Source organism: Antedon bifida, chromosome 6 (assembly GCF_963402885.1).
Source record: "Antedon bifida chromosome 6, ecAntBifi1.1, whole genome shotgun sequence".
Lineage (NCBI taxonomy): Eukaryota > Metazoa > Echinodermata > Crinoidea > Comatulida > Antedonidae > Antedon > Antedon bifida.
In genome coordinates this window covers 19,714,797-19,735,823 of record NC_136231.1, presented here as the reverse complement: position 1 = coordinate 19,735,823, position 21,027 = coordinate 19,714,797, and the positions used below count along the sequence as shown (strand labels likewise).

The 21,027-nt window shown below is 33.4% G+C and overlaps 3 protein-coding genes across 4 annotated transcripts in view; 1 reads left to right on the top strand and 2 right to left on the bottom strand.

The window, feature by feature from the left end:
• Nucleotides 1-2,918: 2,918 nt before the first annotated feature.
• Nucleotides 2,919-10,350, bottom strand: LOC144845694 (uncharacterized). The gene is made up of 5 exons (XM_078703121.1): nt 10,285-10,350; nt 9,391-9,705; nt 8,731-8,925; nt 5,275-5,571; nt 2,919-4,809 (listed from the first exon to the last, which is right to left on the bottom strand). The coding sequence occupies exons 2-5, from the start codon at nt 9,684-9,686 to the stop codon at nt 4,614-4,616; spliced, it is 984 nt and encodes a 327-aa protein (XP_078559247.1). The 5' UTR covers nt 9,687-9,705; nt 10,285-10,350; the 3' UTR covers nt 2,919-4,613.
• Nucleotides 10,351-10,877: 527 nt separating this feature from the next.
• LOC144845530 (glutathione peroxidase-like) lies at nt 10,878-17,575 on the bottom strand. Its single transcript, XM_078702921.1, has 7 exons — nt 17,437-17,575; nt 14,951-15,042; nt 14,082-14,229; nt 13,576-13,724; nt 12,670-12,694; nt 12,387-12,446; nt 10,878-11,924 (listed from the first exon to the last, which is right to left on the bottom strand). The coding sequence occupies exons 1-7, from the start codon at nt 17,554-17,556 to the stop codon at nt 11,892-11,894; spliced, it is 627 nt and encodes a 208-aa protein (XP_078559047.1). The 5' UTR covers nt 17,557-17,575; the 3' UTR covers nt 10,878-11,891.
• Nucleotides 17,576-18,461: 886 nt separating this feature from the next.
• LOC144844716 (NADH dehydrogenase [ubiquinone] 1 beta subcomplex subunit 7-like) overlaps nt 18,462-21,027 on the top strand; it is a 141,667-nt gene continuing 139,101 nt past the window's right edge. Inside the window, exons 1-3 of one of the 2 annotated variants that reach the window (XM_078701748.1) lie at nt 18,462-18,723; nt 19,471-19,639; nt 19,940-20,067. In XM_078701748.1, coding sequence (XP_078557874.1) covers nt 18,612-18,723; nt 19,471-19,639; nt 19,940-20,039 — 381 coding nt within the window. In that variant the 5' untranslated portion in view covers nt 18,462-18,611 and the 3' untranslated portion in view covers nt 20,040-20,067. Of the gene's footprint in view, nt 18,724-19,470; nt 19,640-19,939; nt 20,367-21,027 lie in introns of those variants that run through there. The other variant, XM_078701746.1, reaches the window with a different exon arrangement.

The following is a 21,027-nucleotide window of genomic DNA, read 5'->3' as shown; positions in this document are numbered from 1 at the left end:
AATGCCTGAAAGTAAAAGTCTAAAACATTTTTTTAAACATTTTTACAGCGTTTAGACTTTCATCTCTATTTGTGTTACAGAATGAAAAAAAAAAGAGACTGAACATGATCAAATAATTCAAATCAAAGAGGAACAAATATCAAAGTTGGATCAACAGGTGGAAAAACTGAACAGCCTCGAGTTAGTCAATTAAACCTTTGGGAAATAACGTTAAAAAACAATAACTGTTTCGTTTTACTTTTTAGACATGGTGATATGAAAGAAGATTTTAAATCAAAGGTTGTGAAGTTGGAGATTAACTAAAACTATAAAAACAAATACTGCTTCTATTAAAGCCTTTTCAACCTCCATTGACACAGGTGATTGATTGTGGTTTTCCCATGCGAACAATCCTGGAGTCTTTAAAATCAGAAGTTCACATTTCTAGATGTTTTCTTCTTTTATCTTAACATGCAGTTATGAAAGAAGAAGAAGAAATTCTTGTACTTCTTTTTTATCTTAATAGGTTCAAATTCTAAAATTATTACACAAATGAATCCATGTGATAAGCTTTTAAATGCATTGGTATTAAACATTTATATCACCAATGTATCATGTCATCATAATATGTTGTTTTGATATTGTTATAATATATGGAGAGGAAAACAAATGGGAGAAGAAAACAAAAATGTGTTGATATGTTGATTACATCATCATATGTATTTAGGATAAAGATAATTATCAATTTTACCTCACATAGGTTTCCTAAATCAACACAACACATAAACAATGTTTTGCAATTCATTTTAAAGAGAAAGTAAGGGAAAAGAAGAGTTGTGCAAATTAAAGTGCTATAACAATGACCTTTCCAGAGTAAGTATGTGTCTTACAAACAGGTATATAACTTAAAATAAGAAGTTAAGCACATCCTGGCAAAAAGAGTGAATTTTTTCTTTATTTTTAGGCTTGTGAAAGAGGAATTGTATTTCAAAGATGCAGAACTGGACCAAATGAAAGAAAATGACAAGTAAATGTCTTATTTATTATTCGAAACGAGGTTATCACTGACCTCAACATCATGCACCAGCGAGGAATTCTCCATAATGACGTAGAAGCAAGAAACATCCTTATCCACCACGATGCTATAGAGTTAGTAAATTATCGATGGGCAAAGCGTACTAGAAATACTTTCAGCAAATAATATTTGCGAGCGCGTGCATCATAACGTGAAAAATAAAAAAGAAACATTAATTTCATAGCGTCAGAAATATCAGCATAGTTTGACGGAGGCAGTAAAAGAAAAAATGTAATAAACGGCAGTTTGAGCAACCTAATCACAGGACAGTAAAAAAACGGGCTTGGGAGGGTGTGGCAATGGATGTTGCTGCCGTATCTAAAGTTCCTCGAAGTATTGAGGAACTTAAGAAACAAGGCCATATACATGGCTGCAGTCGTGTGCTCAAATTTGAGTTAGTGTTTATCGACCAACCATCCGACCGACATAGTGAGCTGTAGAGTAGAGAAAAAATACTACAGTGGATGCTGCAATTTGCTTTAAAGGTGAAGGTGTTAGATGAAAAAGGAAATCTTATAGATTATCAGAAGAGGTGGCAAGAGGAGAAAACCAAGGGCTGGAAAGAGAAAGCCCTACATGGAGATGGCTTAGGAATGGTTTTTTGAAGAAGGAGACAGAAGGTTTGATACTAGCTGCTCAAGAACAAGCATTTCCTGCTTTTATTTTTGATGTAAAGCGCATTGAGAGCCTGCTTATATGCGCTATATAAGAACTGACTATTATTATTATTATTTAAGAACGAATGTGAAACTGTAGTGTAAGACATATTATCAGTGGATGCAAGATGCTCGCTCAGAGAGAGTATAGAAAGTGTCATGATTGCCATCTATCGCACCAAGAATATTAGGAAACCTGTATTTTCTAAAAAAGTGTTGAATATAGATTTGATTTTCCCTATCCATCTGGAAAATGATATGACGCCTCATAAGCAAGTCACCGTGACTTGCTTGATTATCTGGCTAACGGTTGAGACAATCCGAAGCTATGCGCTAACACGTACTGGAACATACCACTTGCAAAAAAGTTCAGTGCCAGGCAAACCTCAAGAGGGACAGGCACTGCATGGGAAAAACGCAATAGCGTAGCTTTTCTAAATGTTCGATTGTTAGGCCTAGAGCGCTCGCGTTGTCACGACTGAACGAATAGACTGCAAAAATGAGCACCCTACGACACCAAAGGAAAAATACCTAGAGAGTAGTTGAGTGACCAACATTCAGGGCCTCGTGTCTTGGCCATCTTTCTCCAAGCCAATGCATGTTGCAGGAGTGCGTTGGGGAATACTCTTACCCTATCAAGTACAACAGCACTGAAAGTATTGCGAACTGGACATCCATCATTGAGTGAGCTTGATTGCATATTCATGACAAAAGAGGTTATCATTGACCTCAACATCATGCACCAACGAAGAATTCTCCATAATGACGTAGCAGCAAGAAACATCCTTATCCACCGCAATGTGCCTGCTACAGAGCGAAGCTATCAGACTTCTGAATGGCCAGCACCCTACGACACCCAAGAAAAAATACCCAGCTAACTTTCAAATCACCGAGAAGTCGCGGCAGAAAAATATTTTTACGGTGTCTGCAATTCTGTTCGCAGTGACGTATATTCTATCGGTTGTGTAGGATTAGTAATTTGAAGCAGGAAAAATTATTTAATAATAATAATTTATTTATACCAACTTTCCAAAAATATGGAACAATTTATTGCTCAGCCAAATTGCATACCATCAGATTTATGCTGGATCTGCCAGTAGCAAAGTGTACACATTCTGGAAAAGCAACAGAAAAGGCTACAGCAATACATTGAACACCACAACATGCTGATGAAGGGAGACAACAATACAGAAAGGCAGAGGCCCAGAAGTTCCTAACATCACCATTTCTTGGTGATAGAAAGACCACGTGAATTACTATACACTCGTCATCAGAAGGAAAAGGGTATTGTTATTGTCACAGACAGACAAATGGAGTGCAATAGAGAACCATCAACAGATGATACAGCTGATATAGATGACAGATGATATAGCCACCTAAACGAACACTTGTCTTGTTGTTAGAAGTAACTTGGAAACTTCTCATCCAATAACTTTGGACCAAATTTAGTTCTATTCAATGGAATTCAAGATGCTGATGGTATTTATTGATAGTTACAGTAGAGTGAACATCGCAAGTTTATCAAAATAAGTCTGCGCTTGTATTGAAAACAGGAAATTGTTAGTATTGCATGGTTTATAAAATTGATAGCTTTGAATATTATGAGAAAACTATTTGTTCAACCAAATGATGGTGAAGTTCCATGAAGAATTTATACAAAGTTACACTTAATAGTGAAAGAAGTGGTTATCTATAAAGATTCATTCCTTCCTGTACAAACAATTTGTTACAACAGTGAACAAACAGTTTTTTAAAGACTGAAGTGGCAGGTTAAAAAAAACCTGATAATTCCCAAAGTTAACATTACCACACATTTCTATCATAATCAACAGCGCTTTACATCAATTTATAACATTGCTTGAAATAAAATGTCAACTCTCTTTTAAACTAATTGTAGTTGTCAAACTTTGTCAGTTAATTGGGCAGAATTATGCAATGTCACTTTTTTGGGTCTGGCTACAAAAAAATGATCTGCTAAGGCAAAATTAAAAATAAATAAATTCAGATAATTTATAGTATGCATTTAGCCAAGCCAGACACCTTTATTCTAGACCAAAGTGTTTAAAGTGAGTAACTGTCTGGAGAACTATTAGACAGAACTTGAGTTGACACAAAATGGTGGTTGATGTTGGAAAAGTCTACTGTAAAATTCAACTGTTTGTTTTATGGTGGATTTGAATCTATAGATAAATAATCATATCAATAAATTAAACCAATTTTACATACTTTTTGTGCCCAGTCTGCTGAATTAACTATTTGTTTTACATACTATTTTATCTTATTAAAGGCTTCATCTAATTGCAGTTGCTGCTTCACACACCTCTTTTCTTTATAAAGTTGGCGAGGAACATCATACAGTAGTGTGCATCTCTGTCTTACTGAAGGTCTTACTGAAGTAACCATTGATCATCACCTACCGCTGCCACAAATCTCTAGACTCTCTGACCAATTTTTCTATAAATGTTGTCAATCGCCACTGAATAATGTTCAGTACATGCAGTCAATAGATTGAACAAACCTCTTTGATGGAATTATTTAGTAGCCTTATAAGCGAGATAAGGTCCCAATCTTTTCCTTTTGAGACTTTCATCTAATTTCAGCTTAGAAGCTACAATAATAAACCATTCCACTTGCTCATCAATGCTATAAGTTTTTTTTGCAATCACAGAGATACTATTTTCAGTTGGAAACTTTGAATACAAATTCCCGAAGCGATAGTATTACTAAACTATTAAGTACTATTATCTTAGACTTCTCTCTTTAGGCCAAAGAACCATTCATTCAATCACAGCATCTTTCTTTTTTTCTTCATATCTGGTTGCAGTAGTTCCAGCAGCTTCTAGCCAACTATGAATACAAACATTTCCTTTCTTCTGAATTATTTTCTCTATAAAAAGAACCATTCATTCAACCACAGCATCTTTCTTTTTTTCTTCATATCTGGTTGTAGTAGTTCCAGCAGCTTCTAGCCAACTACGAATGCAAACACTTCCTTTCTCCTGTATCATTTTACGTCCAAGGGTTGTGATCACTTCTCCAGAAGGTTTCAAGATGATCAGTTTTGGAATAGCTTGTATATGAAACAATTCTGTTAGTTCACTGTAATAAACAACAAAACAATTAAATACAGTATTATTAAAACTATTTAAATATGACCACTTAAATCTTATAATAATGCAATATTATAATAAAATCTTGTATACCATTAAATATGTTCTGCTACTTTCTTTAAGAAATTGTAGGTATCAATTAAGCAAAGTAGCAGATAATAGCATGTGTTATTGTTGGTTAGATAATATAAAGTGTTAGTAGCATCATGGAGCTATAAAATAAATTAATTTATACTATACAACAAGCTTGAGAGAGTGGAGTTTCTTTATATACAATGCGCATTCATTTTTATTACACAGTGAGTGAGTGAATGAGCACCCACCCAACACGCGACAACAGACTAGGCTTTTGTTGACTGATAACGTTCGATCAACCCGTGCTTTTTTAATGGTTTAGGTCTTACATACTGTACTAAGACACATTATAAGCTGTAAAGACAAAAACAGTAAATACTTTGTGAAAGGACTTGTAAATGGCAAGTGCAGCCAATCAGCATGATCTTCAATAAGATATTGCTTCAATTGTTCAGAATCTTCATTAACTGACACAAACACTACTTCAAATGGATATTTCTTGTCTTTAATTTCTTGATATAGATTAGCAAGAACGGGTGTAAATTGACGACATGGTGGACACCAACTGGCTGAGAAGTAAACGCCTATCACCTTACCATCCAATATGGCATCTGTATCCAAAATGGCTTCTCCATTGGTTCGTAGAAGTCTCTTTCCTTTGAATAATGATGCCATGATTTACTGTATATAAGCCCTAATATAAAAAGAGAAAAAACATTTTTAAAACAAGTTTAAAAAAAATGTGCAATAGCCAGCTAGCGACGCCAACGAGGTAGGCCTAGGGCCCCCTAGTCCTAGTAGTGTGACCGAATCAAGTGCCGATGAGCCCAGCACAGGGAAAATACTTGGCCAACTTGCACATACTATTAATAATAGGCCTCCTAGTAATTAATTAATATAATATAGGCCTAGGCCCTAGTATTAATTAAACATCTGCAAATGAGCAAACTCTGCTGACACAGCGTAGAGGGCGCTGTAGTGTTAGGCCCTAAGAAGTCTACCTTAGGCTTAGCTAGTCCCACCTACTAGCCTAGACTAGTAGTAGCCTAGCCAAGGCACTACACTATAGGCCTACCTACCTACCTACCTACCTTTTAGATAGCCTAGGCCCTAACCAGGTAGGCCTAGGCCTAGCCCTAGCTAGCTAGCTAGGCCCTAGTTATTGATTTTTTCTTAAACAGTTTAATTAGGGTTTAATTATTAATATTAATCAGTGTTAGGATCGATGCATGAATTCCAAGATAGTTGAGTGCGAAGTGTGAATCATGAATACCTTAAACTAATATTTGTTAACGTAACATTTGAAAAGTTCTAGGCCTAGCCAGTTTTGGAATTGTTTGTTGTTGCCATGCGCGCCATGTGTGACGATCGAAGTAGTGACAAATCGAATAATCGATCGAAAATATGGAACGCTTTTTAAAAATGATTTTATGAACAACGCCCTCATAAAAAAAGAAAGTAAAATCTTTAATAGTAAAATAAAAAATTGTATAGCGCCCACCACGTCAGGAAAATCGAACTTTTTTCAGAGAGATGTAATAAGCCGGCTTATTACATCTCTCTGAAAAAAGTTTGATTTTTAGAATTTCTTCATTTGTCACAAGTCATTTGTCATAAGTCGCTGTGTACATAATGAACAAAAAGAACTTTCCATAGGCACATACAAACAATCTATAAAAAAGGCATAAAGTATGTAGTAAACTTGATTACTAAAGTGCTTGATGCAATGCAATATATAAATAAATATACAGTATAAATAAATATACATTATATATCAGAATAATAATTATTTTCTTATGGTGGGTTATAAAATGGAGAAATATGCTCCTGGTTAGTGTCAAACAAATATTAGAAATTAAACAAATACAATTTGATGTGAATCTCATTGCAGTTTATTGAAAACCAGTATTTTTCAGATCATAAATCAATGATACTACTGTACTGTATACAGTAAGCATTTATTAAAAATCAAAATGGGAAAACAAATGGGAGAAGAAAACAAAAATGTGTTGATATGTTGATTACATCATCATATGTATTTAGGATAAAGATAATTATCAATTTTACCTCACATAGGTTTCCTAAATCAACACAACACATAAACAATGTATAAACAATACAGAAAGGCAGAGGCCCAGAAGTTCCTAACATCACCATTTCTTGGTGATAGAAAGACCACGTGAATTACTATACACTCGTCATCAGAAGGAAAAGGGTATTGTTATTGTCACAGACAGACAAATGGAGTGCAATAGAGAACCATCAACAGATGATACAGCTGATATAGATGACAGATGATATAGCCACCTAAACGAACACTTGTCTTGTTGTTAGAAGTAACTTGGAAACTTCTCATCCAATAACTTTGGACCAAATTTAGTTCTATTCAATGGAATTCAAGATGCTGATGGTATTTATTGATAGTTACAGTAGAGTGAACATCGCAAGTTTATCAAAATAAGTCTGCGCTTGTATTGAAAACAGGAAATTGTTAGTATTGCATGGTTTATAAAATTGATAGCTTTGAATATTATGAGAAAACTATTTGTTCAACCAAATGATGGTGAAGTTCCATGAAGAATTTATACAAAGTTACACTTAATAGTGAAAGAAGTGGTTATCTATAAAGATTCATTCCTTCCTGTACAAACAATTTGTTACAACAGTGAACAAACAGTTTTTTAAAGACTGAAGTGGCAGGTTAAAAAAAACCTGATAATTCCCAAAGTTAACATTACCACACATTTCTATCATAATCAACAGCGCTTTACATCAATTTATAACATTGCTTGAAATAAAATGTCAACTCTCTTTTAAACTAATTGTAGTTGTCAAACTTTGTCAGTTAATTGGGCAGAATTATGCAATGTCACTTTTTTGGGTCTGGCTACAAAAAAATGATCTGCTAAGGCAAAATTAAAAATAAATAAATTCAGATAATTTATAGTATGCATTTAGCCAAGCCAGACACCTTTATTCTAGACCAAAGTGTTTAAAGTGAGTAACTGTCTGGAGAACTATTAGACAGAACTTGAGTTGACACAAAATGGTGGTTGATGTTGGAAAAGTCTACTGTAAAATTCAACTGTTTGTTTTATGGTGGATTTGAATCTATAGATAAATAATCATATCAATAAATTAAACCAATTTTACATACTTTTTGTGCCCAGTCTGCTGAATTAACTATTTGTTTTACATACTATTTTATCTTATTAAAGGCTTCATCTAATTGCAGTTGCTGCTTCACACACCTCTTTTCTTTATAAAGTTGGCGAGGAACATCATACAGTAGTGTGCATCTCTGTCTTACTGAAGGTCTTACTGAAGTAACCATTGATCATCACCTACCGCTGCCACAAATCTCTAGACTCTCTGACCAATTTTTCTATAAATGTTGTCAATCGCCACTGAATAATGTTCAGTACATGCAGTCAATAGATTGAACAAACCTCTTTGATGGAATTATTTAGTAGCCTTATAAGCGAGATAAGGTCCCAATCTTTTCCTTTTGAGACTTTCATCTAATTTCAGCTTAGAAGCTACAATAATAAACCATTCCACTTGCTCATCAATGCTATAAGTTTTTTTTGCAATCACAGAGATACTATTTTCAGTTGGAAACTTTGAATACAAATTCCCGAAGCGATAGTATTACTAAACTATTAAGTACTATTATCTTAGACTTCTCTCTTTAGGCCAAAGAACCATTCATTCAATCACAGCATCTTTCTTTTTTTCTTCATATCTGGTTGCAGTAGTTCCAGCAGCTTCTAGCCAACTATGAATACAAACATTTCCTTTCTTCTGAATTATTTTCTCTATAAAAAGAACCATTCATTCAACCACAGCATCTTTCTTTTTTTCTTCATATCTGGTTGTAGTAGTTCCAGCAGCTTCTAGCCAACTACGAATGCAAACACTTCCTTTCTCCTGTATCATTTTACGTCCAAGGGTTGTGATCACTTCTCCAGAAGGTTTCAAGATGATCAGTTTTGGAATAGCTTGTATATGAAACAATTCTGTTAGTTCACTGTAATAAACAACAAAACAATTAAATACAGTATTATTAAAACTATTTAAATATGACCACTTAAATCTTATAATAATGCAATATTATAATAAAATCTTGTATACCATTAAATATGTTCTGCTACTTTCTTTAAGAAATTGTAGGTATCAATTAAGCAAAGTAGCAGATAATAGCATGTGTTATTGTTGGTTAGATAATATAAAGTGTTAGTAGCATCATGGAGCTATAAAATAAATTAATTTATACTATACAACAAGCTTGAGAGAGTGGAGTTTCTTTATATACAATGCGCATTCATTTTTATTACACAGTGAGTGAGTGAATGAGCACCCACCCAACACGCGACAACAGACTAGGCTTTTGTTGACTGATAACGTTCGATCAACCCGTGCTTTTTTAATGGTTTAGGTCTTACATACTGTACTAAGACACATTATAAGCTGTAAAGACAAAAACAGTAAATACTTTGTGAAAGGACTTGTAAATGGCAAGTGCAGCCAATCAGCATGATCTTCAATAAGATATTGCTTCAATTGTTCAGAATCTTCATTAACTGACACAAACACTACTTCAAATGGATATTTCTTGTCTTTAATTTCTTGATATAGATTAGCAAGAACGGGTGTAAATTGACGACATGGTGGACACCAACTGGCTGAGAAGTAAACGCCTATCACCTTACCATCCAATATGGCATCTGTATCCAAAATGGCTTCTCCATTGGTTCGTAGAAGTCTCTTTCCTTTGAATAATGATGCCATGATTTACTGTATATAAGCCCTAATATAAAAAGAGAAAAAACATTTTTAAAACAAGTTTAAAAAAAATGTGCAATAGCCAGCTAGCGACGCCAACGAGGTAGGCCTAGGGCCCCCTAGTCCTAGTAGTGTGACCGAATCAAGTGCCGATGAGCCCAGCACAGGGAAAATACTTGGCCAACTTGCACATACTATTAATAATAGGCCTCCTAGTAATTAATTAATATAATATAGGCCTAGGCCCTAGTATTAATTAAACATCTGCAAATGAGCAAACTCTGCTGACACAGCGTAGAGGGCGCTGTAGTATTAGGCCCTAAGAAGTCTACCTTAGGCTTAGCTAGTCCCACCTACTAGCCTAGACTAGTAGTAGCCTAGCCAAGGCACTACACTATAGGCCTACCTACCTACCTACCTACCTTTTAGATAGCCTAGGCCCTAACCAGGTAGGCCTAGGCCTAGCCCTAGCTAGCTAGCTAGGCCCTAGTTATTGATTTTTTCTTAAACAGTTTAATTAGGGTTTAATTATTAATATTAATCAGTGTTAGGATCGATGCATGAATTCCAAGATAGTTGAGTGCGAAGTGTGAATCATGAATACCTTAAACTAATATTTGTTAACGTAACATTTGAAAAGTTCTAGGCCTAGCCAGTTTTGGAATTGTTTGTTGTTGCCATGCGCGCCATGTGTGACGATCGAAGTAGTGACAAATCGAATAATCGATCGAAAATATGGAACGCTTTTTAAAAATGATTTTATGAACAACGCCCTCATAAAAAAAGAAAGTAAAATCTTTAATAGTAAAATAAAAAATTGTATAGCGCCCACCACGTCAGGAAAATCGAACTTTTTTCAGAGAGATGTAATAAGCCGGCTTATTACATCTCTCTGAAAAAAGTTTGATTTTTAGAATTTCTTCATTTGTCACAAGTCATTTGTCATAAGTCGCTGTGTACATAATGAACAAAAAGAACTTTCCATAGGCACATACAAACAATCTATAAAAAAGGCATAAAGTATGTAGTAAACTTGATTACTAAAGTGCTTGATGCAATGCAATATATAAATAAATATACAGTATAAATAAATATACATTATATATCAGAATAATTATTTTCTTATGGTGGGTTATAAAATGGAGAAATATGCTCCTGGTTAGTGTCAAACAAATATTAGAAATTAAACAAATACAATTTGATGTGAATCTCATTGCAGTTTATTGAAAACCAGTATTTTTCAGATCATAAATCAATGATACTACTGTACTGTATACAGTAAGCATTTATTAAAAATCAGTCAGTTACCTAATTAACCTACAGTATTGAAAACAAGAAGTTATGAAATATGCAGTGTAGTTTTGGAAGATTAATTTTCTAAGAATTGCAATGAAATGAATTAGTTCTTGGTAAAATATGTAAGTCAGATTATTTCATCTGTTTTGTTGCTCTATGCTTCAATTAAATAACGTTTTGATTAAATACATTCACTGTTAGTAAGAAATTGCACATTGAAAAAGGTATTTTTGGTATTATTCATATTTCAAAATATCTAAATAATAAAATGTTGATAGCAAATGAATTATTAATAGTAATACTGGTAATTAATTTCAAAATCATTATCACTGTGTAATGTGACATAATACTATACAATAACAGTTCATACACAACCAAAACAATGTGGTGAGTTCAGAGAGTCATCCATTGTTCTGAATTCCAAAACCGAATAGTTTTATTAGAAGTTTCCTAAACATTCTGCCTTAGAATCAACTTGTCTTATTTCTAAAAGTTAGCAGTGTTTGTCAACAGCAAATCAATTGATACATTTATTTTATTTTACAGTTTGTATTCCCACCAATGACTGTTAGATTGGACGGAAAATTAAACTAACTATTTAAAATACAACTTCAAATTCACTATTTCATAGCTTACCCTAAAAATCTCTATAAAAATTAAAATATGAGTTGATTAAAACATGATATTGAAGAAAACATTTAATTAAAACTTAAAAGCAGATACGAAGGAGTTATCAACGTATAAGGTTATGTGACCTTGTAAGAGCAACCATACAAACACAAGCACGCAATTGTCAGGTCAACACCACCGCTAGTGCGGTTTAGGAGTCGACCGTCATAAAGTGTTGCAAGATTACACATCACATGGACACACAACCTGTATGCCGATACCCTTTCTTTAAAACTGCTACCACTATCACCAGTATTTACTGAAGTCTTTCGCACAGCTCTGAAAAGAGATTTAAAAAATATTTTTTTATAGATATATTTATTTAAAATGACTAGAAATAATCATATTGATCACAAATTGACAATTAAAAAAGATAGAAAATACTTTTGGACTAAGAGACTCACATTATGAAGCTGCCATCATGGATGGAAGTTGTGTGGCCAAATTAAACTAAAAATTGATTTTCAGACAACCCCGGCCATTTAACTTTTGCACTAACAACATTCTGAGACATTTCTATGCCTCTTGCTAGTTATACACAATTAATAATAATAGCTTTATAAAAAGATTGTTTGGATGTATCCTATACTGTACCTGCATCAGACTACTTTACTAAATCTGTCAATTATAAATATTTTAACTGCAATGTTAAGTACTGGGTAATAATGTTCAGCGCTTAGAAGTTTTACAACATTAGGCGCTACATAAATCCAGGATATTATTAATATTATTATTACTTACTTGTGGAGAAGTCGTTGGTCCATATCGTTTTACTGGAATACCTTCTTTATTTATAAGGAACTACAAGAAAAACGTACCAAAAATGTTGGTAAATGGACTACTACATTAGGTAGAAAAGACCATGTCATGTTGTAGCTAATCAATATGTCTTGTTGGTGAAGACTAATTATTGTAATGTTATTTTGGTGATGCGAAAACTCAAGTTGGTCATGAGTTAGAAGGCCAAGCATATTTACACAGACATTGAAAATCCAACATTAAATTTAAAAAAAAATCAGCTTACCTTGGTGAAATTCCATTTTATTGAACTGAAATGAGAAAAAAAGGTTGCAATTTAGTAAAGTAATGTTGTTCAGAAGATTATTCACATCGTAATTCTATAATATATGTATATAGGAATGACCTCTTTTTAAAAGGAGTGAAGTACTATCAAGGTTAAATTTACAGAAATAGAATTCTACGGAAACGCAATTAACTACATTGGGTATGTATATGTGTGTGTGCATGCATGTGGATGCTGTGCCCATTAAAACCAGCACAATGAATGGTAGTATGCATGCCTGCATACGCACCCCCATTTTTTTTAGTTATTTATATTGTTTATGGATATAGTAAAGATATATATGATAATAAATACATTTTATTTTTTTTTGTAATATGCACATTCCTATGAACTATAATGTATTGCTGTAAACCTAGCAATCCTTGAGTATTGCAAGAAATAATATGTTATGCGCATTTTAAAGTAATGATCTAATAAAAACCTTGTAAAATAAAAATAACTCAATGAAATAGTAAATTAATTATGATAAATATATGGATTTGCATGTATGGATACATGATGTACAGTCCATTACTTTTACAGTACAGTTCTTTATATTTATTGATGCCTATCTTTTTACACTTCTACAATTTCTCTTAAACATTTGAAATTAAAAAATCATTATGATAATGTCAATAAATAAGTAAATGTTTATAATTATGTATTATATAATTGCATGGAAGAACATCATCTTTGAAAAAAGAAAGAAAGAAATCAAGTACTTTTAGTATAAAATTCAATGAAAGATTCCTTTATTTTTAGTCAATAATGTTTGAGATTACTATAAGAAGATAATGGCAGAATAATAAATAATAATATTAATTTTATTTCCATGCTAATAAAAAATGATGAGTGTTTATTACAAACCTTCCTAGTGTTCCACCTTGCTTGCTTTTAAGATATTTATAAAGTGGGTCAGCATTATCTCCATTCACTTCAATCTTTGCAAATAAATCAAATTCAGCACCAAATTTACTTGTAGCGAATTCCTTAATTTCTGCATTTGTTCCCGGTTCCTAAAAATATAAAACAATTATTCAAAAATGGACTAACAATAACATAAAATCTACGACTCATGATTTGAGGAAAAACTGGGCACTCAGAAACCTGAGCCTGGACCAGGCTCGAGTCTGTTGTTTGAATGAATAAACATTACCTGTAGAAAAAATCCATTGTTACAATTCCTTTAAATTAACCAAGGCCAATGATTATTATTTTTACTGACCACTGCCTGCCCAGTAAAACGGTTTTGGTAAAATTAACCACAACAACAACTGAAATTTAATACCCATGGCTTTTGGAAAAGTTACCATTTGGTTCAATTTCTACTAAGTCTAGTGCAAACAAATATTTACTTTTCCTTTATCAATTACCTGCTTGCCAAATTGGTTGCAAGGGAATGCTAGGATTCTAAGACCTTTTGACTCAGCATACTTAGCGTGCAATTCTTGTAGCTGAGTGTAGTTCTTAACGGTGAACCCTCATTGAGAGGCAACGTTTACTATTAAGCAAACATGACCCCTGCAAATAATCAAACAAAAAAAAAGCTTTTTAGTAAATAGTTTCATAGGATCTAACAACAGCCACTCAGTATACTGTAAGTCTGTTTGTTTGTATTTTTAGTTCAAACAGTTACGTTAATAATTGACAGATCAAATGGAAAACATGTGCTTGTTAATTAACCCAACCTTTACTTATATTAATAAACAAGTTTAATTTCATTTATTTGTTCGACAAAAAAATCTGGGGCTTGTAAAGAGTCAATGAAGCTCTATAGCTTGTAAGCCAAAAGTTCCAGAAAATGCAATCAAACTTGCTATGGCAACAAGAGCTGCAGTGTTTATCGGAGTATGATATTTTATTCCCCTGTGTTCTATATCCAAGTACTATGTTTAACACGGAGAATAAAGTAAATAATGTTTCTATGTTTACCAACCTCAATTGACATTTAGGTGGTGAAATTTTCACTTTGTAAACAGTGTGTGTAATACATTTATATAATAATGTTGAAAATTTAAATTCACATTGGTATTGTATTGTGGTAACAGTATATAAAATTCTAAGATACAGGTGATGTTTTAAATTGGTGTCTTGTCACTCTTAGAAAATTGTGGACAGGAGCTTGGGGCATGAGCTGTGTGGAAGTACTGTAGGTGGGGTTTACTGCAAATTGTTGTTGTCATCCAGCAATTCCCATTATAGTTCCGATATTAACATGATGAACTGAGTTAGTATACTGTACCTGTATTTTTCTAAACTAACTTCATTGCCATCTATATCATTTAATGAAAATTCATATATTGACTTTGCTTTCTTCCAATCCATGACTTGTGCCTGCAAAACAAAATACTTGACTTGATAGAATTTGAACATCATTATTGCTAAGTTGTTAAATGGACTAACTAAGAGACTCACATTATATTCTTAGCTGATTTAGAAAAAGCTTTTACAATGCACCATACAGTAGATCCAATAAAATAGTTTATAATAGATGCAAATGTACACAAATGTCATAAGGAGGCATCTAAAGATCACAATAACAGGCCTTGTCTTTTGAAAATCATAAGTGTGCTACAAATTGCACTCCTCAATACATTCAGGGGTGCTGTAGGTGTGCTGTTTGTATTTTCGGGTGTAGAAGTTTACCAAATTTAGGCGTGTTGTAAATCGCACTCCTCAAGGGCAGTTTAAGAGTGTGTTAGGTGAGTCTCACTCACCTTAAAAGACAAGGCCTGCAATAATGTTACTGTATGGTACTGGTACGAAATAATTACACAATGTATTAAATATTATGTAACTTAAATTTCATTTCTGGGTTTTAATCAAAGTCATGAATTTACTTTTGTACAATACAAACATTTCTTGCCCTATATTTTCAGTTTCTGTAAAGTCATCGCAATTATTTTGAAAAATATTACTTACTGGAAAATAGACAATTACGTAATATAACTACTACTGATTTTAACCAAAATTTTACCATTAAGAAATGTTTTCAGTGCAATTTATTAAAACGTTTTAAATATAATTTACAAAATAATTTTGACATGCATGTTTCTAGCTGACCTTTAAGAATAAAATTGGACTTTAGATTTATATACGTACCTCTTGACCTTTCTAAACATGTTCAGTATTTAAATTGAGATATTAAATAAACAAAAAGTATTCATTTAAATGGGGTCATCATCCATATCATATTTGATGTGGTAAGCCCCCTTTATGAGATATACTAAGTACACTACCATATGGGGCCAAGTCTATTGTAAATTTATTTTATACTAAGTAAAGCATGCATTACTACGTGTTACATATTAATTAATGAAGTTCATTCCATTGAGAGAGAGGTTAAACAAACAAATGTGTATGACATTGTACGGAGCAAAGAATATACCGTCACAAAATTAGATAATGCAAAATGATCTGGAATTACAGGCTTTTTTATTTACTGTCAAATATTGTCATTTTAATTTCTGACAAAGTTACATTTTTTTTTATTTTTTTTAATTGTTTACAACGCAAATACTGACTTTTTTCACAGAAAGAAATATTGGCGCTAGTTCCGTTTCGCACCTGTCATTTATTTCGACTCAAAATTTGTTAAGAACCTTTATCGTGAGTACCACACCTTAGAATTAGGCCTCAAAAATAGTTTTACGAAGGAGATCACCTAAAAAGTGACAAATAAATGCTTTAAATTGATGAATTTACAGACGTGTTTCTCGCACATCGGTTCGTCAATTTCGCATACGCCATGTTGAATGTTGTTGTTTCTATGGAGCGCCAAAAGAGCAATCATAATAGAGGGCTAAAAACTCAATATAATGCGTATATTTAATGCATTTATTGGTGAAAATTACGTTCAATTTTAATATATTTTGTCAATGTCAATGCAACAAAAATGTTACTGTTGATACTGTACATGGTTTCCGCAGTTTTCGTTAACTTTTAGAATGAAAATCGACAAGTTCATCATCATATTACATGTACTATAGTTTTTATACCCCAATGATCTAAATAATATTCCTCGTAGTCTTAGGCCTAGGCTAGGTAGTGATGCTGATTTAGGCCTAGGGTTTTGTTGCATTGACAAAATATATTAAAATTGAACGTAATTTTCACCAACAAATGCATTAAATATACGAATTATATTGAGTTTTTAGCCCTCTATTATGATTGCTCTTTTGGCGCTCCATAGAAACAACAACATTGAACATGGCGTATGGAACTGATGTGCGAGAAACACGTCTGTATATTCATCAATTTAAAGCATTTATTTGTTACTTTTTGTATGATCTCCTTCATAAAAGTATTTTTGAGGCCTAATTCTAAGGTGTGGTACTCTCGATAAATTTATTTAACACATTTTGAGTCGAAATAAATGACAGGTGCGAAACGGAACTAGCGCCGAAATATTAAACTGATATATTTTGTAATCACTTTTTAAGGCATCTAGCCTAGCTAGGCCTATTTTATATTATAATTAATATATATAGATCTTCTCACTCATACTAACAGTAGGCGTAGAGTAGACGTTGCGTCTGGATTACTTCTAGGCTAGGCCTAGACTAGAGGCATATAGGCCTACTATAGGTAGTACTAGATGCTAGCTAGGCCGTACTCTACTCGTCGAGTAGGCCTAGCCTAGTTAGTAGTAGGCTAGCCCAGTCTTACTCGCGATCTAATTTTAATCTAGTCTAGCCTAGGCTTAATTTTACTAGCCATATAACTTACCATAATTGTGAAGCTTACAACACTAACGTATGGAATAGCAGTAATAAACCGGCACGGTAAAAAACTGCTTTGTAATGATCTAGGCCTAAACAAATTATGTAATCTTGTGACAAAAAGCATGCTTTCGCGCGCTGGCTCCTCCCCCTTTTTTTCGTAGAATTATTTGACAGATTTTGATCACATATGGGACGCTAATGGGGACATTAGTAGTGAGTTGTTGTCAACAATAATCATGCGCGTAAACATACTACATACCCCTTTTTGGGACCCGGGTTTTAGTGGTCTTTAGTAGAGTTGGTCTCTAATTAACCGTTTTAAACAGTATTTTAAACATTTTACCATATCTTTTTGTCAGTTGTATAGCTTTGTTGCAATTTGTTCCATAAGCAAACATTGTATCTCAACCAGGAGTGAAATCAGTGAAAATATTATCTTCTCTGGACGGTACACTGGCCTTGTATCATTTTTCTTCACGTTATAGTTTACAGTGATTAATAACTAGATTAACTAATTATAGTGGCTATGCAATTAAAGAATGTTTATTTATAAATTATAAAATATATCCAAAGGCAAATTAAAATTCTTTTTTTCACAGAATTATGTGCAGGGGAGGAATATAGGCCTACAGAGAATATTCTATCACCATTCCGGTATATGAGGTTCTGTAAAGCTTTGTCTACACTATCAAACTTTATGTGACAAAAAAATGTGATGTGCCCATACAGACATGATAATAGAACGGGTCATTTTCACCAACGGGCTTTAGTGAAAAAATGACAATGCTGTTGGTGGTATCAGTGGCTGGATCTCAATGGAACATAAAAATAAGAAGAAAATAAAAATAAATAAAACGATCCGAGATCTAATTTCATCATATATTAAATATTAAGTATTTCACTCAACTCACTTAGATAGGAGATTTTGCTTAAGTGAAAATGGTAAATACGGCTACAGAGCTCTCTCCCGCCCCGATCTGATGAAAAACTGTAATGCCGCCCCCATGCGTCGTAATATTTTTTTATTTGTAAGAAGCTCGAGCGAAAATCGCTAGCGCCGAGACTATGTGCAGTGGACCAATAAGAAGACCGGTCAAAACCGTCTCTGTTACGCTTTTTATAAGTCATTGTATGGAGGCCTAACTTTCTGAAGAAAATAAAAGTATATAAGTATTCAAGATGGGACATTATGTCTCTCACTATTTCATACATCCTGATACGGCGCCGACGCTAGGAGCTGACCCGACTTTTGATCCTCTTTATGGGTTTCCTGATGGAAGAGAAGAACGAGGTATTTTTGGATAGGCCTAGTGGTCACTCACACTCCTCTCTCTAGCCTAGTCTGGGGCTAATCTAGGCCGCCTGGTCTCTGCTGGCAATCCTGGAGAAAAAGGGGGGCCTAGTACTAGGGCCTAGGTCTACCTAGTTAGTATAGTGTACACTACACGTGCAGCGCTTTTTACTCTATAGTATAGGCCTAGCTGCCTAACCCAATTTAATATTTAATTTAATTTTTTTTTAATTTAAATTAAAATTGTGTAGAATAAGCCCTAGGGCCTAGCCTTTCAGGCCTAGGCTAGGCCTAGGCATATTATTAATAATAATATTTAATAAATATATTGAAATCCTTGCACACTAAAAAAAAAAGGGGCCAGAATTGTCCTGGCCAACTTTTTAACATACTCAACAAAAAGTTGGTTTTTAAGTTCTTTTGAAGTAATTTTTTTAAAAAAGATTGAGATTGCTGGAAAAAAAAAATTCAGGTCTGTGTGTGGTGTGAGAGCTTCAGTCTGATTCTCAGTAAAAAAACATGAACCTCACCCCCCAGGTGTGTGAGACTTACTGTGTATGTGCTTTTTCTCTAAATTCCTAAATATTAAAATTAAATACACATCTTGCGCATCTGGCATGGGGCTCACCCTTTACTCAAGCCACACACCAGCAGCAACCTCAAAATTGACATGTAATTTAATAATTGGTTGAAATTATTTCGCTTAAGTAAATTATTATCTAAAAATTTGTTGTCATTACACTACAGTGATGGTTGCAACAGAAGAAGAAATGAATAATGCAAATCTGAATTGGAAAGACCGAGATTATTGTGCTCATCTTTTAATATCTTATCGGAAATGCCGTCGTGATCAGTTTCCATTAGGTTTTCATTGTGAACATGCCAAACATGAATATGATCAGTGCGAATTTGATGAGTAAGTGTTATTTTTGATAGATAAACAACTTTTAATATAATAATAACTGTCTCTTTTAAAATGAGTATTCCTCAATTTTCCTGAATTCAAAGCACTCCCAAATCTAACCGCTGGCCAAGCACACACCACGTTTAAATGATGTCATAAGAATATCCATGATGAGGTATTGATGTAGCATATGATGGTACAGTGTGTGTAATCTTTCTTTGCATGCTGCGTGACAATTGAAAAAGTGTGTTTTTATTCCATACATTTCTCCAACCCAATGATAACTAAATTTGTTATTTCTTGTCTTTTCAGCTTTGTTATACGAATGAAGGAATTTGAGAGAGAAAAACGGTTGTTAGAGCGAGCTAAAAGGAAGAGAATAAGAGCTGAAAAAGAAGAATTGAAGGGTTAAATAATTAATAAAGACTGAATTTATTTTACACAGGATTACCTATTTACCTAATCATAAAACAAAAAAATGATACATGATAAATACAGATGATTTGATGATGATTTCTCCTGGTCATCATAAAAGCTTCCACATTTTCCAGGAACTTGACCGAGTTAAAAAATACTGTACATGTGTGGAAAGAATTATTTGAAAGATAAAAGATTACGGAATGCTCTGCAGCAATATTATACAGTAGTCACAGTTGAGTTTGATGTGGTTTAAGTGAATGATTTTCATTCATCAAACAGTTGTGTGTTAATTGAATAAAATTTCAATCGTTACAAAGAGTTTAAAATATTAAGTGTTTTTTCCTCTATTAAATCAGGGCAATAGTGCTGGATACTGGTATTTGTTTAGCTAACCACATAAAAAACCTGAGAATTGTACACGTTTCATCATTTACAGAATATTGTTTAATATCACTAGCTCATGTACACCTATCAATTCTGAATCCTGGCTACCATGGCGATACTAAGCGGAACAGCAGGCCCCAGGGCTGCTGAATTTACGAAGGCCAGGAGGGTAACCCTCTACTCATCTGAAATCGATGCTTTCTTTAAAGTACAAACAACCTCCTTTTCCTAGACTTCATCCACCAGCAGAGGCAAGCTTTAAACCTCTACCAATTTCATGGCTATGTATTGCTTTATAACCACTCTCAGATTAACAAAAATAACTAAACTCAGGTTAAAATAATTATATTGTTTATTCATATTAAAGCTGCATTTTTCATTTATTGCAAGCCCACATTTCATACATGAAAACATGTAAGAATCGGTGAAATAAATATAAATAAGTACAAATTACTTAAAATTGCAGGGGATATTTCTGAAAACTACGCCATATGCGATTTGCTTATACTATTAAGTGTGGGGGAACATAATAAGGACCCTAATTTGTTTCATGGGGAAGTTTGAGATTTTGGCTTTATGCAAGAAAAATGTAGTGG